Source organism: Oryx dammah, unplaced genomic scaffold (assembly GCF_014754425.2).
Source record: "Oryx dammah isolate SB20612 unplaced genomic scaffold, SCBI_Odam_1.1 HiC_scaffold_20, whole genome shotgun sequence".
Lineage (NCBI taxonomy): Eukaryota > Metazoa > Chordata > Mammalia > Artiodactyla > Bovidae > Oryx > Oryx dammah.
Window position 1 is genome coordinate 68,874,360 of NW_024070204.1, and position 24,992 is coordinate 68,899,351.

A 24,992-nucleotide genomic window follows, 5' to 3' on the forward strand; every position below is an offset into this window, starting at 1 on the left:
TTCCAGCTAAGGACCTCCACGCGCAGAGATGAAGAGCCCGCGCAGCCAAACAAAGGGGAAATGCAAGGCACTGGCCCTGCAGGGGAAGCTGGCCTCAGGCTTGGGAAAGGATGACTGGGGGAGTGGCAGCCCGCTCCAGTGTTCTTGCCTGGAGAATCCCAGGGACGGGCGAGCCCGGCGGGCTACCGTCTATGGGGTCGCACAGAGTCAGACACGACTGAAGTGACTTAGCAGCAGCAGCAACAGCAACTGGGGGACACTGTCATAGACTCACTACCACTCCAAAAACTTGTCCTGAGCAGTCCTTCTCAAAGTGTGGTCCCTGGACCAGCATTCCTGGAGGCTTGTGAGAGAGGCACACTCCAGGCCCTCCGCCCAGCCCCACTGACCCGGAGACCGCGAGGCGGTGGGTGGGGAGAGGTCGGGGGGGTCCCGAGGAGCTGGGCAGTACTCCGTGTTTTAACAGTGGCTGCAGGGTGCTTGAGCATGAGAGCCACAGGTGTAGAGAACCACGGTCCTGTCTGGGACTTTGGGGAGGGAGTGAACGCCTTTTTCAGGTCAAGTCCTCAGCTGGGCATGAAGTTAGGCTGGTGTCTCTGAAGGTCCCCCTGCAGCTGATTCCAGGTGCAGCCCTGGGAGTGAATCCTGCCTCTGCTTCCACCAGACTGCATCTCTCTCATTCTCGGTTATTTCGTCAATAAAAGAGAGAATGCCCCTTTTGGGTGGTTGGGAGAGCTGAATGAGGGTTTGACACATACTGGGTGGTGAAAATGGAAGCTGTTCTTAGTAACAATAATAAGGAATGAATATTCAGAAACTTCCAGAAGAAATTATACCAACAATAATGTTAACTAGCATTTTTTGCTGCTTATTTATTCCATGCTGGGCACAGTGCTAAGAAGTTTGCCTCATAAAAATTCAGTAAGCATTACCGAACCCACCTCATGGATAAGGAGAAGCAACATAGGATAGAGGTTATATATATGGACTGGTTTCAAATACCCAACCGTATTATTCCCTAGCTGTGTGGCTTTGGACAAATAACCTTTCTGTGCCTCAATTTCCTCACTTGCAACATAGGAACTAATAATAATATTTCCCATTTGGGGGTTGTTAGTATTAGATGAGTTATTGTATAATGTTCCTAGAAGAGTGACTTACACACGGTGAGTGCTGTATATTATGAAAAACTGAGGCTCTAAGAGGTCATTGGCCAAGGTAACCAGATAGTAAGTGAGGAACAGGACTTGAGCCCTGGGCTGTGTGATTCCAGAGCCTGGCCTGTGATTCTTTAGCTGACTCAGTCACCGGAAGCCCCAGGGTCCAGGTAAGGAACAGTGCTGCATTCTGGGATGCCTAAGGTGTTCTCATACAAGTCAGGGATCTGGGAGGAGGGCCACCTGGAATCTGTACCAACACCTGTAGCTTGCAGCCAGGGATCCCTGATGCAACTTCACACCCTCCGGGTTCTTACTAGAGACAATCCTTCCAAGCGGGAGTAGCACCCCACTCCCTGGAGCTTCTTCCTTCTGGGCTTGGGGACATCTTAAGAGTCCCGTGAATCTAGCAAGTCTTGTTGGGATATTGTCTTATAGTTTAGTAAGATATTTTCTTTGGGGAAATTAGGTAAAGGGTACATAGGATCTATCTGTGTGTTTCTTTACAATTGCATGGGAATCTACAATTCCCTCCAAATTTAAGTTTAATTTTAAAAAAAGAAAAAGAGTATCCCCATCATGAATCTCATTTATAGGGGTTTTTTTTGCATATGGTTTTCATGTATCTGCAGTCAGGGCTGAAATACACCAAAATGGAGACTATCCCAACAGCCCCTACAGGGGAAAAGGCCACCACCCTCTAGCAAGAAGTACCTGGGAAGGCCCAGGCCTCACTGCCCCATGCATTATCAACAATGAACTTCCTTTGCTTGAGACAAATGCCTTCTTCCTGTTAATGGAGTTCTGTAGCCTCCACAGCTTCCTGTCAGTGGAGCCTACTTCTATCAAATCCTATACTTGCCTGCTGTTCATGGAACTTCAAGCCCAAGATGAGCATGAACTAATAGGCATTTAAGCATGATGGAGTTAGACACAGAGGAAAAATGTTTCTGGAACAAGGGCAGCCTGGGAGCGGAGAGCCCTCATTAGTTCTTTAAAAAATCACTCTACTAATAAAGTCTAGTGCTGGCGCTGTTTTTGCCTTTTCTCTTGCGGGCCAGTGAGTCCCACCTGAAGAGGTGTACCTGGATCACTCGCCCAGAACTCGGATGGCTTGGTGGATGGAGATCAGTGGCAAGAGGACAGAGAGGGGCAGAGATGAAGCAGACACAGCGCCTGCCTCAAGGAGCTGATCATCCTGTTGCTCTTTCTCCCTCCTTTCCCACCATTGTCAAGGGCTTCCTTCTCCACAGTGAAGAGCCTGATTTATGCAAATTCAAAATAATGCAATGAAAAATATTACTAAAACCTCAAATTTTGTGACTTCCTGAAATAATGGTAGCCTCCCCCACCTCTATCAACAATTCACCTGAAATTCCTCCTAATTTCAAAACTCCTTGGGTGTGCAGATTGTAGGCTGCATTCGCTCTGTTGCCAATTGGCCGCACGGGCTGGTGCAGAAGAGTAGCCAATGTCTTTTGCATTTAGAGGAATTTGAATTATATGCTTGCAAAGATACTGCTTGATCACAGTGCAGCTATCTTATACTTCATCAGCCACTGACCTTTCATATGTAGGGAAAAGAGACCAGAGCAAAATCAGAAAGATAAGAAGAAATTCACCATGGTCTAGGGTAATGGTTCTTAAAAAAATATTTTTTTTTAATGTGGACCATTTGTTAAGTATTTATTTTTCTGTTTTTTTAAAAAATATTTTTGGAATTGATAGACTTCAAATGCTGCTTCTAGAGAGGAGGCAAGGTGTTTGAAGATGTGCAATTGTGTCTGTAATGTTAATATGAAGCAAATGTGACAAAATGCTAACACATTAGTTTTGAGGGGTGCTTTCTGAGGAGCACATGGGTGTTTTATATTATTTGTTCTATTTTTCTGTGTTCAAATGCTTTCTCTAAAATAAAAGAGTGAATGGAAACAAAAATATTTTTGGTTTTTTGGCCATGTGGCATGTGGGATCTTAGCTTCCCAACCAAGGGTTGAACCCTCACCCCCTGCATTGGAAGGAGGAGTCTTAACCCCTGGACCACCAGGGAAGTCCCTAGGATAATGGTTCTCAAAGTGGAGGCCTGCAAGGTCAAAATTATTTTCATAATAACATTTACATACTGCCTGCTTTTTTTCACTCTCAATCTCACCAACACGTGCAGAATTTTTCAGAGCTTATGTGTGTGACGTGTGATATCACAAAAGACTGAACACAGACGTGAGAAACCTGTTGTCTATTAAACCGAACACTAAAGCAATCTGCAAAAAAGGAAAACAACGCACCCTTTCTCAATAATTTTTTGAAAATGCAACTATTTCTCATAAAATATAATCTTTTGTTAACCTGGAATGGGTTTATCATTGTTTTAAAATAAATTCATTTAAATGAAACATTCTGAGTTTTCATTCCTAAGATGGTAAACACTGGTTAATATAACCCATATAAACGAAATCTCTTTTGGAGTTCTAAGTGTGTTTTTAGACTGTAAAAGGATTCTGCGACCAGAAAGCTTTGGCACTGCTGACCTTGTGTGTCCAGAGGCCTCCAGGGCCCTCTTGCTCTTCCTCACTGTGCCCTGTGTGCGTCCATGGCCTCCTCTAAGTCTCATGTGATCCCTGCTTGGCGCCAGGAGGAGAGCTTCACTTTCCCCATCTCTCCTGCCTCCAGGGTCTCTCTTCCACCAGTGGATTTGTTCATGAATTATCTTCCTGTTCCTGAACCTTCATCATGTCGATTCAAAGACGGAATTCACCATCTTCCTAGGTTTCCACAGCTCTCCCTTCCCACTCATATAAAGCACATGCTCACTAGACAACTTCCTTAAATGCTAAGGAGGATGGGGAAGAGATGTATTTAATTGCAGAGCAATCAACTCCCGACTGAATGTTGGACAAAGGTGGCACTTCATCACAGTTTGTGCCTCCCTTCTCAGATACAGAGACTTCAACTTCCCATAATCTCCCTCATCTCACACCAACCGCCCTCCAGCTACATGAGCTAAAAACAGGGGCTTCTGTAGCCTCCCCAGCTTTAAGACACGTTTTCTGTCTCCAGTCCCCAGGGAGACGGTTGCTCCGAGCCTCGTCTGTCAATTCTAGAGCCCTTGCTGTTTGACACTCCTTTGTTTTCTTATCTCCAAACATAAACTCATTTTCTCTGAAGGTCAGCAGTTCTTTAAAGATCATCTAACTTTCCCCACATTCCAGTCTGCTGCTTGAGCCCTCCCTACAATGTTTCTCTTTATCAAAACTTATGTCAACATTTTCTGGGACACATAACTCATTGTATGGGGAGGCAGCTCCTTCTATTTCAGGATGTATTTAGCAGATTACTCCTGGGATTATAATCTATCATCTGCAATAATAAAAGCTAACATTTGCTGAGCACCTGTAGGCCAGGATCCAGGCTAAGCTTTAATATGTATGGTTCATTTAACCCTAATAAGATCCTTTACGGCTGTTATTATCTCGACTTCATAGATGAGGCAATGGCAGTACAGAGATTTAACTTCCTGAAGGTCAAAAGTTAGCTAATAGCAGAGCTGGAATTCAAACCTGAACAGTATTGTTCCAGACTCTACGCTCTAACCACTGTGCATCCTTCCCCTTGTTTTCAGTCACTAAGTCGTGTCCAACTCTTTTCAACCCCATGGACTGTGGCATGCCAGGCTTCTCTGTCCCTCACCCTCTCCTGGAACTTGTTCAAACTCATGTCCGTTGAGTTGATGATGCCATCCAACCGTCTCATCCTCTGTCGTCCCCTTTTCCTCCAGCCTTCAGTCTTTCCCAGCATCAAGGTCTTTTCTAATGAGTCAGTTTTTCCCATCATGTGGCCAAAGTATTGGAGCTACTGCTTCAGCATCAGTCATTCCAATGAGTATTCAGGTTTGATTTCCTTTGGGATTGACTGGTTTGAATTCCTTGCTGCCCAAGGGACTCTCAAGAGTCTTCTCTAGCACCACAGTTTGAAAGCATCACTTCAGTGCTCAGCCTCGTTTACGGTCCAACTCTCACATTGGTACAAGACTACTGGAAGAACCATAGCTTTGACTAAAGGGACCTTTGTCAACAAAGTGATGTCTCTGCTTTTTAATACACTGTCTAGCTTTGTCATAGCTTTTCTTCCAAGGAGCAAATGCCCTGCCTCTTAGTCTCTGCCTAATGTCAAAAATGGAAAATTCTCGACAGGACGGATAGCTTGTTGGGTGCCTCTGTATACCTTCCCACAGAGCCCAGGCTCTCAGATGGCTCCCTGGAGCCACATCTCTGAAGAGCTCACAGGTGTGGAGTGACACGCAGCGTAAGCATCTGGAAGTGAAGTGAAGTGAAGTCAAGTTGCTCAGTCGTGTCCGACTCTTTGGGACCCCGTGGACTATAGCCCACCAGGCTCCTCAATCCACGGAATTCTCCAGGCAGGAATACTGGAGTGGATTGCCATTTCCTTCTCCAGGGGATCTTCCCAACCCAGGGAGTGAACCTGGGTCTCCCATGTTACAGGCAGACGCTTTACCATCTGAGCCACCAGGGAAGCATCTGGAAAAGCCCTGCAAAGATTCGGATGGAGAGCTGCCGACGTGGACAGGCGGATGGCGTTAGCTATGCTCTGCCTGATGCTGTGATAGCCCAGCCCACAGCCCATCAAACACCCGGCAGCAAGCCAGCCATGTTACAGCCACAGCAATCTGTGAACTGGTCACTGTATTAAAAAGCAGAGAGGAAGAGAGGCTGTGCTGACTTGTCTCTTTCTTAGGACCTCACACTTCTCTCGGTCAACTCTGCTTTCTTCTCCAGGTGTTCCCACACCACTGGTTCCATACTTCATTCCAGAATTTGTCCAGGAATGGATAGCATGCTTATTTATACACAGCTTCAGAATTTTCTTTTGTGATCATCAATAAAAACTGGGCCACATGCCGCCATCTTGATATCTAATTTTTCTGTGACTCTGTCGGCCATGCATGTGGTATTCTTTGAAACATCTTGTACACATGTGTCTTTAAACACTGTTTTGTATGCTCTCTGTTGGTTCTTTCCAACTCCCAGAACTGAAATAGTCTGAGTCACAAGCCAGGACCTCGTTGGTCTGGAGCAACCTGAGCCTCTGACTTCCTGTGAGTGTCTTAGCCACATCAGTCCATCATGCTGCAGGGAAGATGTGAAAATCAAACAGAAACTGGTGCCATTTGCCCCTCCATCGGATCAGGTACCCCATGCAGACTCAGTTATTTTACTCTCTCTTTCAGAACGTGTTTTAAAGGCTTTTTCTTATTCTTAAATTTTGGGGGAGGTAAGTTTCAGCTTAGTGTAACCTTATTCTTCTGGTTCTAAACTATGTGTTTTATTTATTTTTGGAAAGGGGGCCTGCAGGGAGGAATGCTCAGAAAGGTGAGAGTTCGAATCTAGACCGTCTATGAATCCAGGCAGTTGAGACTCCATTTCCTCAACTGGAAAATGAGGGACTTCCCTGGTGGTCCAATGGTTAGGAATCTGCCTTCCAATGCAGGGGGCATGAGTTCAGTCCCTAGTTGGGGAACTAAGGTCCTACATGCTGCTAAGGGGCAGCCCCCTCAAGAGAGGAAAATGAGCATTGCGTCCTTTGTCTGACAATTCAGTGCAACGCTGAGTGTGAAGTGCTCAGCACAGCCCTTGGTATGCAAACGATGCTCAGCAAATATTCACTGTCCGTTTGAGCAAAGGTGTCTCCTTCCTCTGATGATATAGATTCTTCTCTGAGCTCGGAGAACTTCCCACTGCCCTCTTTTTCTCACGAGCAGCTTCCCACTTTTCTTTCTTGTGAGCATCGAGGACCATTTTGCTTCTCCCTTTCACTCTGTTAACTGTGCTCTGTCTTAAAAATTTCTGCTATGGATAGTCTGTTTTGAACTTTCTTGAATCTACTTGTATAAACTCAGTTCCAGGGGAAAAGCAGTGCCTGGTCGAACCATCCAAGGGCCAAAGGACCAGTTTCCATGACAGTCTACTTCATGGCAGAACCACCAACATTGACAATAGATCTGGCTGGAATAATCCTCCCAGTGTGAGGCAGGCAAATCCCTCGGCCCAGAAATCAGGCTTAATTGGAAATTAAATTGCATCTACGTGCCAACTGCAGGAAGCTTATATCCACAGCTAATTTATCAAGGTGATGCCTTATCTCTGAGAAGCATGTGGGAATAGGGTGGCTACATCAGCAAGGTTACAAGCTTGTATCTGATGAGATGAGCTTTCTTTAAAGTGCAGATTGAACCCTTCCAATTCTTCATTTTGGGATTCCTGCCCTTACTGGCTGCCTCCTCTGTGCCAGGCACCGTGTCAGGACCTAGAGATGCTGATGCTGTGGGAACCTGCACTGAACGTTCACTGCTCTGAGCCAGGAGCAGAAAGAGCCCCAGGCCACAGCGCTTCACTTAGTTATCCAGAGGTGAGTGTTAAGGAAGGTAGAGAGCATTACAGATAACTTCATGGTTAAGAATCATTGTTTAACACTGATACTAGTAGTCCACAATGGTCAGGATGACCAGACTCTTCACTAACACATTTATACCCATTTATTCCATTGATACAATTCTCCAGGCAATGGTAGTAAATAAATACATGATTTCATTATCACCACTTTAGTGATGAAGAAACTGGGACCGAGGAAATACTTAACTTGCCTGAGGTCATTGTCACTCGGTTAACAGGTGGCAGAGCTGGGATTTATTTATTTAGGCTGCACCACACAGCACATGGGATCTTAGTTCCTTGACCAGGAATTGAACCTGCGCCCCCTCCATTGGAAGCATGGACTCTTAGCCACTGGACCACCAGGGAAGTCCCTAGAGCTGGGGTTTAAACTAAGGTCACTTCTGGGTAGAGCCAACGCCTTTAAACACCATATGATACTGCCCGTTTTTTTTCCCCCAACTATGAGGTTTTTAAAATGCCCGACTATAGAAGGGCTTCCTTGGTGCCTCAGAAGGTAAAGAAACTTCCTGTAATGCAGGAGGCCTGGGTTTGATTCCTGGGTTGGGAAGATCCCCTGGAGAAAGGAATGGCAACTTGCTCTAGTGGTCTCGCCTGGAGAAATCATGGACAGAGGAACCTGGTAAACTATAGCCCATAGGGCACAACTGAGTGACTAACATAGAAGAGTTGCAAAATTAGGATCTAGGAGATGCATACCCTTCACCTTGGGTCACAAATTATTATCAATACTTTGCCATAGTTGCACTCCTTCTCTGTGTGTGGTTTTTTCTTTCTTTCTTTCTTTTTGACTCATTTGAGGGTAGTTTCAGGGATATAAAACACAAGTCTGGTTTGGAAACCAGGTGGGGATGAGTGTGGCTGGAGGAGAAGGTGTTTGTGTTGGAGGAGATATGAATAGGAAGTGGGGTGAGACCACAGGGTACGGGCTTTGAGCTCCAGGCCTGGAAGCTCAGCCATGCTCTGATATGAAGAGGACAGGCAATGACATAATGCAATGAAGACATAACTTTTATTGACGCTATTGGGAAGAATTAAAAAATTAAAGATGTGTTTTCAGTGAATGACGTTTTATGGTCTGATTAAATATACATGCTTATTGAAGACAAAGCAGAGAATATAGTTCTTCTATCAAGAAGAACTTTAAAAAATAACCATGTATCTCAGCTAAAACCCAGGATTTCTGTTTGTGTCTTTTCTGTTTTACTTTTTCTGTCCATTTATCTATTCACAGTTTGGAGTCTCATTGTACATATAGTCTTATAATCTGATTTTTCTCCTGATATTATGTCAATAGCATTTCTGCTTGTTATTAAGTAGTCCTCAAAATAATTTTTCAAAGGTTTAATATTATTGCACCAGATAGATGAATCAAAATTCATTTAACCCACTATTTTTTGACAAGTTGAGATCATCTCCAATTTTTCACTATTGTAATGCAGTACCCCTGAATAAAGTCTTTGTGTACATCTCTGATGATTTGCTTAGAGTAAGTTTCCAGAAGTAGGGCTCCTGGGTTAAATGAACCATCTCTTTGTCGGCCCTGGTGTGGAGGGGACAGGAGGGGAGAATCGAGAAGAAATCCAGCCTGCCAGCTGCATCAAAGCACTGAGACATGATGAGAGCTTGGACTTTGGGGACTGTGCTGAGAATGGAGAGAGTGACAGACAAGAGAACCACAAGGGAAGATAATCAATGGGACTTAGGGAGCAAGATAACTGAAGGTGCAAACTGGAGATGTGAGAGTTGATCTATAAATAAGGCTGAGTGCAGAAGAATTGATGCTTTTGAACTGTGGTGTTAGAGAAGACTCTTGAGAGTCCCTTGGACTGCAAGGAGATCGAACCAGTCAATCCTAAAGGAAATCAGTCCTGAGTATTCATTGGAAGGACTGATGCCAATACTTTGGCCACCTAATGGGAAGAACTGACTCATTTAAAAGACTGTGATGCTGGGAAAGATTGAGGGCAGGAGGAGAAGGGGATAACAGAGGATGAAACGGTTGGATGGCATCACTGACTCAATGGACATGAGTTTGAGCTAACTTGGGGAGATGGTGAAGGACAGGGAAGCCTGGCATGCTGCAGTCGATGGGGTCACAGAGAGTCAGACACAGATAAGCTACTGAACAACACACTGAGGACATGTATGGAGAAACAGTGAGGTCAGTAGAGAGAGTTTGCTGGCTTTCATGAGTGTTGACTAGAGGCCACAGGAAGACATGCAAATAGAAAGACTTGTGATCTAGCCTCCCTTCCTTTCTTCCTTTCTCCATTCCATTGAATTAGGATCACTGGCACCTTGCTAAGGAGTAAATATGGATAGAAAGAAGGACTCGAGAAGACAGAATACAGAAGTAAAGGCTTTAATGGGCATGCAGGGCAGAGACTACCAGGAAAGGAAAGACGACTCACAGGCCTAGGTTCCAGAGCTAGCTTTGCTTCCCACTGCGTTGTCCCCTCCTGAGCAGCTCAGCTGCCTGGTGGTCTGCTCACTTTCTCTGGCCCAGGTGCTGGGAAAGCAGCTACAGCCCGGACAGCCGCTGCCCTTGAGGAGCTGGACTCTCAGTGGATGAACCAGGGCAGAGACAAAGGAATAAACGAGTGACGGAATTGCAGGAAAAGGAGAAAGCCTCAGAGGGTAGAATGTGCCATTGTGTGTAGAGGGAGATGAGGACCTTAGGCAGGAAGGGGTTTGAATGGAGTGCGTGAGGGAGGCAGAGGAGAGCTGGTATAGCGTGTCCAGATAGAGGGCAGAGTGACTGCCAGGACCCGGGGGCTAGGACCTGGTGTTCCAACAAGAACAGCATGGCCCGGCGGTGGGAGGAGAATGTCAGCAGAGTTTAGGAGGCCAGAAATGCAGGAACAGATCATGCAAAGGCAGTAGGGACTTCCCTCGTGGCCCAGTGGTTGAGAATCTGCCTCGCGATGCAGGGGATGAGGGCTTGATCTCTGGTCAGGCACAAGCTGCTGGGCAACTGGGTCTGCATCCCGCAGCTACGGAGCCTGTGAGCCGCAAAGCAGGCCCTGCCTGCCGCAGCTAAGGTCTGCCGCACTCAAATAAATAAATACAAATAAAGTCAACTTTTTATTTAAAAAAAAAAAAAAAAAGGCTTATAGGCCACAGAAGAAAGTCTGTATTTGACTCTGAACCTGGCAAGAAATCACTGGAGACAGAGTTGCGAGGAAGTGGATTATGTATTCTAAAAATATGGGAATGGATGAAGAGCGATGGTTGAATGGATAAAAATAATTATGGTTAATCCCTACTCTGGAGTATTATTCAGCCTTAAAAAGGAATGGAATTCTGACACATTCTACATGGATAAACCTTGAAAACATTATGCTAAGTGAAATAAGCCAAGTACAAAAGGGCAAATATTGTGTGACCCCACTTACATGAGGGACCGACAATAACCACATTCATAGAGGAAGTAAAGTGGTGGCCAGGAGCTGGTGGAGGAGGGAATGAGGGGTGTCATTGTTGAATGGAGACAGAGCTTCAGTGTGGGAAGCTGGAAAGTTCTGTAACTACATGGTGATGACGGTTGTATAACAATGTGAAATATAACTGATGCCACTGAATTGTACACCTCAAAATGGTAAATTTTATGCTACATATATTTATGACAATAAAAGGGTGGGAAAGAATGCTATGTAAAGAATTGTCTGTGGGGCATATTAATTTCCTGCTTTAACAAAATACCACAGACTAGCAACTTAGACAATAGGAATATTTTTCTTCATGGCTCTGGATGCTGGAAGTCCGAGCTCAAGGTGCTGGCAGAGTTGGTTTCTGGTGAGGCTCTCTCCTCTGCTTGCAGATGGCTGCTGTGTTCTTCTCACCATGTCTCCACGTGGCCTTTTCGCTGTGTGCGTGTCTCGTCTTGTAAGGACACTGGTCTCATCAGATCAGGGCCCCACCTCATTTAAACTGAAATACTTTTTTTAAGTCTTATCTCAAAATATAGTAAGTCCCCCCGGGTACTAACGGGTTCCTTGCTGAAAGTGTGTCTGTAAGCCCAATTTATTTGTAAGTTTGACAAAGTTATCCTAGGTATCCAACTAACACAATTGACTATATAGTACTTTTCCGTAATAGGTTTATAATGCTTTTCACATCAATAATATTTAAAAAACGAACACAAAAAATAAAGATAGCATTTTAAACCTTAAGTCGCTAAGTCGTGTCCAGCTTTTGTGATACCATGGACTCTAGCTTGCCAGACTCCTCTGTCCAGGGGTTTTCCAGGCAAGACTACTGGAGTGGGTGGCCATTTCCTTCTCCAATTTCAAACCTTATAGTACAGTATTTTGAAAAGCACAGCAGTACAGTGCAACAGCTTGTGCTTCTTAGCAGTAGCAGCTCCATCACCGCGGCTTTTACACTTGCTTCTGAACGTCCTGGGCTTGAGATAAAGATACTGTATTACTGTACTCTGTACAATATTGTACAGTGAAGGGCACAAAGGCAGAGCCACTTGCATAGGACACACACATGTGCCAATCGTGACACAGGAACTTAACTTATATGACTGGGCATGCGGACGCACGTTTGCATCTTTGAAAGCTGGCAACTTGAAGGCTGCTATGCAGGGGACTTACTGTACAGTCTGAACGCCGTCAGGGCTTCAGCATGTGAACAAGGGCAGGGAGCACAAAAAGTCCATAATGGAGGACGTCAGTGCTGAGGGATTTGATGCAGAGCGTGCTTCTTTAGTACTGTATGGGAGCTTCAGTGCCATAGCTCTGGCTTTGTCATCTTGGGCAAAGTAATCATCCTCTCCCAGCCACAGGGTGGGAATAACAAAAGTAGGTAACTCATAGCGCCAGGCTGGATTGACTGCAGGGATCCTTGTAAAACCTTAGCAAACAAATAGCATACAATGACTGGACAGCGGCCATTATTATCCCTCATATGGGGCCTGTTGGGTTTGGCAGGAAAGGCTGCTGCTTTTAGAGTGGTAAGGCCAGGACAGGGTTAATCAGCGCAAAGACGGCAGGAGGGTGCTGCAGTTCAATACGCCTGGTGGCTGTGGTTTAGGAGTATCCCCCTCCAAGGCACAGCCGGTTCCCAGCTGATGTTTTCCGATAGCGAGCTGCAAGCCTGGGCTTGGCTTTGCCTGCCAAGCACAGATGGTTTGAAAAATGCCACCCCAACTGGCCCAGGGTTAATCAAAAGATTACAGAAAGAAAATTGGGTAGGCTAACCCCAGCCTCTCAGACAAAAGCCTCTGAATCACAATTCCCTTTCTGACTCCTGCTCTGCTTCTAAACCACCTCATTCCAGCAAGAAATGAAAACTGGCTGGGCTGGAATTACAATGGGAATGCTTTCTGGGTGGTATTTCTTCGCTTCCCCCTCTGTGCAATCTCAGCTATTGGGCTAGTTCTCCCATATGTTTTGTGGTTGGGCTGGGGAAGAGGGATCTGTGCATGAGGATTTGGGGTGTAGTGGGGGGGAGGGGGGGGTCACAGGTCTCAGGGGAATTCTCCAGAGCTGTGCTGCTTCGGTCAGAATGGAGGCCTTGAAACCTTGTGCCACCTCTTTGTTAAGCTGGGCAAGAGCCAGTTTTGTCTTTATTACTTTCCTACACCAGATCTGAGTTTCAGAAATGAAGGGAGTGTCATGTAGGGAGTAAAACCGGAACTTGGAGGCAGACAGCCTGATTTCTAAGTCTGGCTGTGTTCCAAGCTGGCTGTGTGACCTGGAGCCAGACACTTCCGCTCCTGAAGCCCAGAACTTCTCAGCTGTAAAGAGGGTTAGTGGGAGCTCCCCACCTCCTAGGGTTCTTGTGTGTATTCAATGAAACTGTGTGCAGTGCTCACAGCAATGTCAGACATAGAGCAGATGCCATGCATAGGGTTACAAGGATTGCTATGGAATCTTAAAATTCTAAAACTGGAAGGGACCTTTGAAACCAGCCACTCCCTCATTTTAGTGATGACAACACTGAGGCCCAGAGAAGGGAAGGATCTGGAATCAAACCCAGGCTCCTAATCAGCTGCTCTTTGTAGCTCTAAGAACACAAAATGGAACTCGATGGCTTTAGGAAGACAGGACCACGGTTGGCTTTTCATTCATGGCCCTCCTGCCATCATCCCAACAGGAAGAAGACTTTCTCATGGAGCGTACAGGGAGGGGGTTGATGGCAGTGATAAACATCTTCACTGATGTCCTTTCCTGGAGTCCTGGCTTCCATTGCATCCAGCTGGCCTGGGGAGCCTGTGTGACCTCCCCTCTGTGCATCTGGCCAGCCTCCATGGACGGGCAGCAAGGGCAATCCCACAGAGCATGCGAGAACTGGGGTGGAGGGGTGGCCAGGCCCTTCGTCTTGCTTGCACTGACCCTTCACCTCATCAAGGTCACTGTGGCTGGTGACTTCAGTCAACCTCCTGCACAGAAATTCAGAACAGGAAGATGGGGCATAGGAGGCCTCCAAACTAGCCTAACAAAGCCCAGGCCTCAGAAAAGGACTCCAGTCACACTTTTCTGAGTGTTGCTGGGCAGGGAAAGCAGTCGGTCATCATTTATTCAACATCCATTCACAGCTTGAGGCATCACCAATAAGGCCCATGCAGCGACTGTGCCTGCTCTCAGAGGGGCAAGGGAATGGTCAATACAAACATAAAACCACCGAATAAAAAGGATAATTTCAGCTGTGGACAAATTCTTGTTCACAAAGATGTCATTGAGAGCGGCTGAGGGTGGAGGTGGCAACTTTGGAGGAGAAGGGCATCTGGAGAAGAGCCGGAAGAAGCCTTGACTCAGGGCTTGTTTCTTTGGCCTCTACCTTCTTACTGCCAGCTCGGAGTCCAAGGTGTAGCCCCAGGAGAAGAAGAGAAGGGTGGGGATGTGACTTCTCATGGGCAGCGGGTCTGTCCTTTGTACTGGCCGTGCACAGGCGCCCTCTCCTCGCAACCCCACGAGGAGGGAGAGACTGGCCCCATTTTTCACGGGAGGACACAGACTCAAGGTGGGACGTGGCTTGCCCTGGGCTGCCCTGCCAGGCAGTGGCAGGACTCGAAGCTGGGGCTGCCTGGCTCCAGAGCTGTGCGTCCCCTGCGTCTTCCTGCCTTCCGTGGCTGCTTTGCCCGACCACGTCTGTTCTCACGAATCAACAGTTCTCTGGGACGTGGGACTTGCAGTCTGGTGGGAGAGGAAATCCAGGGAAGATTCTGCCGCCTGAGCAGAATGGGGAAAGTGAGGGTCACACTGGCATGGCCAGGGACCGCCGGACCTCCCAACACTCAGACCTGATTTGAGCCCCTGTGTGCTGCAGCCCTCACACCTGCCAGAGAGGCCCACTTCCAGCTACTTTTAATTTGAAACAAACTAGGTGCTCCCCCGTGGTCTTCAAGTTAATAGGATGTCTGTGCAGCAGGGCTGGGATAAGCAGCCTTGAACAAATCCTTCCTGCCTGGTATCGGTGTCATCTGGACCAGAGGCCCGGGGACCCCGAGAGGGACAGCCTGGGCAGGGGGAGGAGGTCCCACCCTCCCCTCTCCTCTGCTGTGGGCCTAAGGGGACCCCTGAGTCCCAACCCCTGTGGAGAGCGCCTGACCAGCAAAATGAATCAGAGCGTGATGGGTCTGCCACAGAGGGACAAGGATAAGAGACCTGGAGGCTGGGATGAGCGCTGCTGCACAGGGGAGAGCCAAAGTAAGCACACTGCCCACCCTGGCGGGCTCTGGCTTGGGACTGAGCAGGCAGGGATGGACCGGAATGACGGAACTTTCTGTTGATGGCAAGGTACAAATGCTCAGAGGTTGCCAGTTGCAACCAGGGAAGAGGTTGTGCTCACATGGACTCAGTCGTAACCTGCATGGCCGGGACAGCAGGCTAGCTAGGACTGAGGGTGGTGGGAACCTTAATGTTCCCAGCAAAGATGGGTGCACACAAGTTGAGCTTCTTAGGAGGCGGGTGGTGACCTCCTTTTGACAGAGGGCATTGTCACATCTCACAGGTTCCAAGATCCCCAGAGTCAAGGTCGTTGCTTTCCTAGATAATTCTAGTAAAGAGTGGATGTCTCTGTTCTGGTCTGCCTGATGACCTAAAACTTGTGTATTTCTCCATGACCTGTGTATTTCTCCATGACCTGTGTATTTCAGGCATGACCATGTCTCACACTTGCCCTCTAAGAATGGAGAGTGGTGAGGGACGGCCCCTCATGGGTGCAGAGTTGGCTCACCATTCAGTAGGTGCCCAGACCCCAGAGATGATGATAGCGAGGCCAGGTGGGCACATGTGCATCTGTCTCGCTGACCTTGGCCTGTGGGGGTGTTCCCTGTACCCATCAGTGTTCCTTAATCCAGGCCATGCCACATTATGGAATTTGTCCCAACTCCTTGCAAGACAGGTGGCTGCCCTGAATTGATCCAGCAGGTATAATCATTTCTGACAAACACACCTACAAAATTAATGAGTAGCTGGGGGAACTCTCCTGGTCACAAGGTGGGGAGCAATGCCTGCAGGGGCATCTTCCTCAGCCCTAGGGACAGGGAAGCACCTGGTTTTGACTCCACTAGAACCCAACTTCTAATTCCAGCCCTGCTACTCATTGCCAGCTAGGCCACCTGGCTTAACTAAAGGTCAGTTTCCTTAAAATTGTAAAAATGGTTTGAAATGACTGCAATGCCTACTTCCAGGGTCAGGAGGGACTTGCTCTCAACTCCCTACAAGTGCAGAGTCACCCCCTTCCCTGCAAGCTGCCAGCCTGTGACTTGAATTATCCTTGTTAAATGAGAAAACAGCCTTTCGTGGTTGATATCGCTATCATCTCCAATGAACAAGGAGGAACTTTGGTTTGGGGAGGTTTTGCAACTCACCCAAACTCACACAGCTGGTGGACCGCAGGGTTGGGACTCCAGCCCAGCCTGCCCGAGGGCAGAGTCCTCCCCAAGTTCAAGGTCAGTTTCTTGAGGCTCATGAACAGCAGCGAAGAGACAGCAAGAGGCACAGCTTGTCTCCAGTGGGTCTGAAGCTGAGCTCCTGCGGTGCAGACAGAAGTGACCCGGGCCGGGGCAGAAGAGGGAGTTAGGGCTCCAGGTCAAAGTCCTTGGGATAAATCTTACAAGATCAGCACCGCCCAGCTTTTGACCCTGCAGCCATGCGGGTGGTCAGGACAACTGAAGCTCTCCTGGATTGGATTCCTACCTCCTGCTTTGCTTTGCCTTTGCCATCTGTGTCTGGGGTGACAAATGGGTTCCCAAAATGCAAAAGGAAATGGGCTTAAACCTCCCCAGCCAGAGGGGAGCCTGCACAACCTCTAGCTTCTGCCTCCGAGTCCTGGAGTCTCTGAGACAGACCTGAGGGGCCGGCTGCATGGAAAGAGGAGGACGCAGGTTCCTCCGGGGGCTGGAGCTCTGGGACTCCTGGCAGGGAGCTGGGCTTCTGCTAAGTTCTTCCTTAGAGCAGGGGAGGGCCTGGCTCTGGGAGGCACACTCCTGGCTCCTGATCAGGGAGTCAGCTGTAAGAAATGTCAGTCTCAGCCCTGGGTGGGCCATAGGAGAGTAAGCTCAGGAGAAGGGAAGTAGCAGAAGTTGCTCTCAGAGTCTGTGCCAGGGGCTCAAGAAACAAGCAGGAGGTGAGACATCCCTGCGCTCAGATGCTCGCAGCCCTGAGAGTACCAGTTAACCACTGCGGGAGCACCACGGAACATTTCTGGGAGATCCGTTGTGCAGGAAGCTTTAGGCAGACAATCTTGTGTAATCTTATAAGGAGGACACTTATGATTCCACTTCACAGAGTAGGTAACTGAGGCTAGAGAGAGGGACGAGGCTCCCCAGCAGAAAGCCCAAGATGTACTAGTCTGGCATCAAATTGCCTTTTCCACTGCATAATCGGCTTTCAAACTTTTTTTTTTAAGTAAGAAACTCGTGTGTTAAATATCAATAAAATGTAGTAAAGCAAATCAAAGTAGAGCCGGAGGGGCAGGAGTGAAGGTGCCAGACACTTTCTCATCCCCACAACTCACACACAACCGCTGCTCTGTTGACAATTGAAATGCCCTTCCCAAGACACAAAGAAGCTCAGGCAAGGTTCTGAATGATTTGTCTGGCTGGAGGCTTACCCTCTGGCCATAGACTGAGCACCTCTGGGACAGATGTGTGCGCGGTGCTTCCTAGAAACTCAAGCTACTCCAAGCATCACCTCAGCGTGCCGTGTAGCCCTGCTTCACTCATTTAGCCCTACTGGTGGTGCACTCACTCTGGGCCGGGCACTGGATGCCTAACTCTGGCCACAGTGGTGGGTAAAAATGCACCTGGCCCCTGCCCTCATAGAGCTTAAGTGAGGAAGACAGCCTTTAGCTAAGGTGTTCCTAAAAGAAGAGACAGATCACATATTGTGATCAAAGCTATGAAGGAAAAGATCGAAGTCAAGGAGGAGGACCTGATCTGTTCACATCTGGAAATCTAGCCATGAGAAATCTAGGCCACCAGTCACTGAGACCACTGGGACAGGAGAGGGCTGGCATCGGAGGGAGGTGACAGGACATGGGCATTCGTGGGCCCTCCCTGTTCCCCAATTATTCCCAAGGCAGGCAGAAATGGTAAGCTGCTCGAGGACCAGCTGGAGGTCCCTGGGAGTCTTGACATTCCTCAGTCACCGAAGGAGCAAAGAGAAGTTCTTCTAAAGGTTGGATTATCGCAAATCTAGGGCTCAGGGCGACAAACAATGAATAAGTGAAATCACAATGAAAATCAGAAATCATGAAGCAAATGTCACGTGTCCACATGGGCTCGACTCTAAATTCCCCTAGGGCTGGTCTGTACATTAAAAAGACCTTTCTCCACTCCGCTGCTCTAGGCTTGGCCCTGCTTTCTTGGTTGTTTATTTTTAAAATATTTACCGAACACCTGGGGTGGGCAGAACGCTGGTTTCCCAGCATGTGCCTGGCGCAGAGCCAGGGCTGTGTAACCACTCAGGGCTCTCTGCGGAGCCAGGAGCAGCGTGCCACCCTGGTGCCTGCCACCTCACCTCGCACGGGGGTCTGCACAAACTCGGCACCGAGGCGGGTCCAGGGAAATGCAGGTGGCCACTCGGTCCCCAGCGCAGGTCCCGTGGAGCCCTTTCTGTGCTACACAGATCTCAGTCTCTGGGATTCTGTGTGGAGAGAGGGGGCCATCCTGACCCACCGGCTGGCTGCTCTGCAGAGGCTGAGGCTTCGGTGAGCTCCCTCTGCCAGCGCCAACCTCACTCTGCTGCCCAGCCCCAGTGCGCCTTCTGGACTCAGCTGAGATGCCGCCTTTGGAGGAGCTCCCCACCTGCCCGGTGTCTCTTCTCTGATGCCTCCCTCCGTCTCAGCACCAGCGTGGCAGCCCCGTGGTGTCTGTGCCTCATGTCTGTGTCCCCACCGGCGTGCACGTTTCTTGACAAAGGGCCTGAGTCTTATTCATCCACGTGTCCAGTGTCTAACGAGTGTGGCGCAGAACAGGTGCTCAATAAATAAGTGTTAAATGAATGATTGTAGGTAAATATGCAGATGGAAGTATCTTCATGCTTATTTATTCAAATAGCCATCCACCCTCTGTCTTCTATACACACCCTTTTGCACACCCTCTCTCTCCCTGACTGGCCTCACCGGCTCACGCTCGCCCCCGCTTGCTGCGTTAAGTCCTTCTGAGATCTCTCCCTGCTCTGATGCTGCCCGGAGTGTACAGACCCGCCTGAAGTCGGATACATGAAAGAATCTGTGAGCCTGGAGGGGCAGAGGGGATGGTCTGGGTCCCCTCTGCAGACCCTCGCCCATCTCTGTCCTTGGCGGCCCCTTCATGTGGGCTCACTGCAACATGCCTCATAAAGCGAGCCCCTGTCTCAGCTTCCCTGGATCCTTGCAACAAGGCTGGGAGGTAGACGGGTTAGGTTCATTTCACAGATGAGGAAACTGGGGCTCAGAGAGGCTGTGACTTGCATAAGGAGCAAAGCTGGAGTTGAGACCTAGGCTGCCTAAGTCCAGGCCAAATCTCTTTCCATCGCGTTCTGGGAAGCAGAGACTGGGATAGGACGCTGCACACCACCCGTTACCCCCGAGAGCCAGAATCGCTGACATGAGAAGAAAGCACTCCCTTTGTGGCAGAGGACCGAGGGGGCCGCGCTGCGTGGTCCTCTAAGCCCTCTGCTTTCTCCCCTCACCCCAGTCCACCCTGCTTGGAGCCCCTAGGAATTCTGCTAGGCAGCTGACTCTCAATTTTGAGTTTTCATCCCACCTGGGGTTCCAGGAGGGGCAGTAACCTGTCTCACAAGTGCAGTGGGGGACAGAACAGGAGCGATGAAAGGGGCAGAGAAAAGAAATAAGCAGGATCTCACCGTCCCTCCTCCTATACCCACTTTACCGTGTCACCAGGCTAGACCTGCCGGGCAGCCTTGACCCAGCTCATTAGAGAGACTCATACACAGCCTTTATCGTCCTTCACTGTCGTTTTCAAAACCCCCGTCACGGGCTTGTGGGCCTCGCTCCTTCTCCAAATACCCTGTCTCCTGTTTCCCCTAAGACTCTTGCCTCCTGAACGAAGGGCATGAATATTTAAAGACATTGTTTCAGCCAGCGCAGTCACATCACTCTGCTGCTTTCTCTTCAAATTTTATCTCCAGAAAGTTGGCCAGAGTGTCTCTGAGCGCCTCACACTCCCTGGGACAGAGTGCAACAAGGGGCCCCAGACACAGGGATGCCCCAGAGAAGTGAGCCAGCCCTCTGTGTCCTGAGGCTGAATGGCACACAAGCACCCTTTGTGGGCTACCTGGGCAGTCAGACCTGAAAACTCCCTGCCACCCCAGTTCTTGGGGCATGGGTTTAGGTAGGAGACGCAGAAGGACAAGGGATCCCAAACTGCAAAGAAATGATGAACAAAACCTCAGAAACGCAAGACCCTGGAACCTAAGAGGAGAAAGGTCTGGGCACATTAGACCCAGAGCTAATATAGATCCTGTATTCACCAGTGCACCGTGGATCCCAGCCTCGCAGCCACTCCTGCTGGCTCCCTCCAGCGTCTCTGATCTGCAGAATTACTCACAGCCCACCGCATCAAATCTCTCTTTTATCAACAAGACACAACACTCCTCTCTGGATAACTTCTTGAAACTCTAGTCATTCTAAGCCGTTTCCAGTGCTCTGGGAAGGGTTCTGTCCCTCTGCCCGCCTGTAACCAATCAGCCACACACCACCAAATCCATTTCTAAAGTTCCGGGCAATTACAGCCACTGAGCTCCCTGGCCTGGTGCCCGCCTGCTCAGAGCCAGGACCCAGGTTGTCAGCAACCCCGAAACCCAGCCACCAGTTTCTCCTCCAGCTTCCTTGGAGACCCAGGTGCACCGAAATGCCACGCTTACTGCGCCGAGGCACTCGGACTGGCCAGACCACAACAAGATAGAAAACGCGGGTCAAGGCCAGGCTCCCTACCTTTGCTGAGGGTCCCCGTGATGAGCTTAAAGATGGTCTGGGCAAATTTCACGAACCCAAGCTTGCATCTTTTGGAGCAGCCGCTCATGGTGGCAGAGGAAAGGCAGGTTGTGTTGTCAGCGCCCAGAAGGGAGGCACCCACCTTGCGTGCCCTGGAACTTGGAGCCTGCCTGCTCGGATCCTGAGAGATGGATGCACCCCAGAGGCTCCAGGAACAGCACAGCTGCCTCTGCAGTGAGTCCGGTTCTGCATCCAGAGAGCCCACAGGGCACGGTGTCTGTTCCCTTCCTTCCTCCCCTCAAGCCTCTCCCGCTGTCCCCCCAAGTCCTCGACACGGGAGGACCTCCAGATGCCAGGCTGGGCCAGCACCGCCAGGGCAGAGGGCGCTGCGAGGAGATGGAGGAGGAGAGGGAAGCTGAGCAGAGCAGGGAGGGAGGAGCTGGAGCTCTCCCAGGCTTTGCTGACTGTCTTTCTTACATGCCAGTGGTAATGTAGCAATTAATACCCAAGTCAGAAGGGAGGGGACTGCGACGCAAAAACGCTCCGCTCCACAGCCTCCCGGCTCACTCTCCCGCTCTTTCCTTCCTGGTTAATCTAATAGATCAATTCTCTGAGCTGTGCCTGATTGGGACCTAGGAAGACTCCCCCCAGAGCGGGAGATCGCTGCTTAGCGCTCAGTGGAAAGTTTGCAGGCAGCCTCTGAGTGGCCTGGTTTGCATCACGGAGAAGTAGGGCCAAGCGGGTAGCCCCGCGGGAGCTGGGCTGTGTGGCTTCGTGGCACCAGCAGCAGGGGCTGCCAGCCTCCGCAACTTGGAAAGTCACGCCCTTGCTGCCTCCTGGCTCCAGGTGCCTTTTCACCGACACCCCAGCACACGCCCCCTCAAAGTCTCCCGTCCAGCTCCAGCTCCCACCCCTGCAGAGCAGGTAAGAGTTTCCTCTCTCATCAGGGCAGCAGAGCAGTGCAAATAGGGCATTTCTGGATGAAGAAAGTATTCCTCAGAGATGCATAGAGGAATGACTGATATTCAAACAATTTGACTACAGCACAGTACTCTTAGAAGTAAAACTGCAAGGTAGTCGGCAAATGTGAACTCCAACTATGGCTTAACAAAAAGTCCACTGCTGTTCAGTACCATAGATTGTGTGGATTGGACAGAACGTAAGGGGACATCTCATCCCATGCTCTAGACGTGGCCTGAGCCTTCCCCATGACACCCCACTTTACTTTCCTTGGTTATTTAAAGGGTTCCCATGGGCCACCACCATGGATCAGTTCAGTTCAGTTCAGTCGCTCAGTCGTATCCAACTCTTTGCGACCCCATGAATCGCAGCACACCAGGCCTCCCTGTCCATCACCATCTCCCGGAGTTCACTCAGACTCACATCCATCGAGCTGGTGATGCCATCCAGCCATCTCATCCTTGGTTGTCCCCTTCTCCTCCTGCCCCCAATCCCTCCCAACATCAGAGTCTTTTCCAATGAGTCAACTCTTCGCATGAGGTGGCCAAAGTACTGGAGCTTCAGCTTTAGCATCATTCCTTCCAAAGAAATCCCAGGGTTGACCTCCTTCAGAATGGACTGGTTGGATCTCCTTGCAGTCCAAGGGACTCTCAAGAGTCTTCTCCATCAGCGTGCTGTGGTTTCATTTGAATAAGTAAATAAGTGAAGTCACTCAGTCCTGTCCGACTCTTTGCGACCCCATGGACTGTAGCCTACCAGGCTCTTCTGTTCATGGGATTTTCCAGGCAATAGTACTGGAGTGGGTTGCCATTTCCTTCTCCAGCAGATCTTCCCGACCCAGGGATCAAATCCAAGTCTCCCGCATTGTAGACAGATGCGTTACCATCTGAGCCACCAGGGAAGTCCTTCACTTGAATAGCAGATACGAAATCTACCTAGAGTTGAACTAAGCCACCCCTTGAGAATGTCTTTCTCTTCCTTGCCATCAGCTTGACCATTATCTGCTTCTCTAGGATGTTTGAGAGAATTAGATTGCTTAAGAGCCAGAGAAGGGAGAACACCCATTGATTAAATGCCATATATGCCAGAACTCAAGCTCCATGTCTAGTTTCTTCCCCATCTTCTGTGAGTCATGGAAAAGTGAATCTTGAAATGAACCTCAGCCCTCAGGGAAGTCACCAACAAATCCCAGAGACAGCCTGGTAGCACAGAGCCTTTCTCCAAATCCAAGTGCCCTGCACTCCTGACTTGCTGGGACAGTGTGACTCACACACGTTGCAGGAAAGAGCCTTGGTGGAAAATACCCCCTGCATTTGATTTCACAGAGCAGGGGTTCCCAACCCCCAGGCTTAGACAGGACCCAGCCTGCACAGCAGGAGGTGAGTGGCAGGCAAGCAAGCAAAGCTTCATATGCATTTACAGCCGCTCCCCATTGCTGGCGTTACTGCCTAGGCTCCACCCCCTGTCAGATCAGCCATAGCATTAGATTCTCATGGAAACGTGAATCCTCCTACAAACTGTGTGCATAAGGGATCTCGGTTGCATGGTCCTTAGGAGAATCTAATGCCTGATGATCTGGGGTGGAGCTGAGGCGGTGATGCCAGTGCTGGGGAGTGGCTGCCACTGTCTTCCATCACCCCCAGGAAAACAAGCTCCCACTGATTCTGCACTATGGTGAGTTGCAATAGTTATTTCATTATATATCATATTAAGATAGTAATTGAAATGAAGTTCACAATAAATATAAAGCACTTGAATCATCGGGAAACCATTCCCCCTGACCTTCAGTCTATAGAAAAATAGACTGGTCCCTGGTGCCAAAAAGGTTGGGGACCACTTGTCATAGACCTTGAAATTGCCTCGTTATTCACTCTGTGTCTTAAAGTGAGGAAGGTCCCAACTAGAATGCGTATGGTATCTGGAGATGTTCATGGCACTTAGTCTTCTATACACTTGCTCACATATCCAGGACTTAGCAATCTCACAGTTTGTAGTGTGGGGCTGAGCAGCCAGGATGCAGAAAACACCAAGCCAGGCGCACCACACACACACAGCTGGTGCCGTTCTGGACCTAACGGCGGAGCAGATTCATCATGAGATGCAAAGCCCTTGTCAAGAACCATTTATCCAAAGAATCTGGCTCATTTTGCAGAGTCTTAGATCAGCTGGAGATGCAGGGCACATTAGTGTGGAAAAGAAGGAGGAAGGAGCCGGGGGGTGGAACAGCACCCACTAGGCAAGGAGCTGGCCAAGGGCAGCACTACCTGAGCACCAGAGAGGAAAGGTTAGAGAAAGGTTAAAGGAGCATAATGTGCACATCTGTTTGTTTTGCCAAGGAGAGTACTGGCCTCTGGATGGAGAATTCACTTCAGAGGACAGGGAACTCTCAGCTACCCCCAGCTGTTTCTCTCTTCCATCCCACAGAAGGGGAGGACATTGAAAACTGAGAAGACCAAAAAAAAAAAAAAAATCAACCAACCATTAAAAAGTAAAGCCGGTGACTTTACGGACATCAGCTGACCCTGAGCTTGATCTTTCAGCTGGAAACCTGGCCAGGAATCCTGCTGGAGCAGGGACTCCTGGAAGGCCGTCAGCAGCATCTAAGTTGGAATGACATGAGACGTCCGGGGAGTCACATGGGGGCTCCAGCTTCAGCTCAGGAATCTGGAACCCCAACCTCTGAACACACAGGAGGAAAGAAGCAACCGTACCTGTTGTTTGAAGGATCAGGACAATCTTATAAACAAGTACCTCATGAGTCCTCCAAGCAAGACAGGTAACGGTTAAGTTGGTGGGTCTTTGCACCAGGAATTTAATCACTCACCTGCTCCTTCCACACCTGTATATACTGAAAACATACTATTACCACGGCCTCGATCCAGGCACTGAGTATACAGCGGTGGGCAAAACACACCTAGTCCTGAGCCTACCAAGGTCCCATTTATGTGGTGGAAGGATGAACACGGTCAGCCATTGTGTGTGTGTAAGACAGTGCTTCTAAGAAAAAGAA

The 24,992-nt window shown here is 49.1% G+C and overlaps 1 protein-coding gene across 1 annotated transcript in view; it reads right to left on the reverse strand.

The window, feature by feature from the left end:
* Nucleotides 1-21,641, reverse strand: part of KCNIP1 (potassium voltage-gated channel interacting protein 1) — a 413,346-nt gene extending 391,705 nt beyond the window's left edge. Inside the window, exon 1 of the mRNA XM_040262772.1 lies at nt 21,023-21,641. Coding sequence (XP_040118706.1) covers nt 21,023-21,110 — 88 coding nt within the window. The 5' untranslated portion in view covers nt 21,111-21,641. The remainder of the gene's footprint in view (nt 1-21,022) is intronic.
* Nucleotides 21,642-24,992: the final 3,351 nt, after the last annotated feature.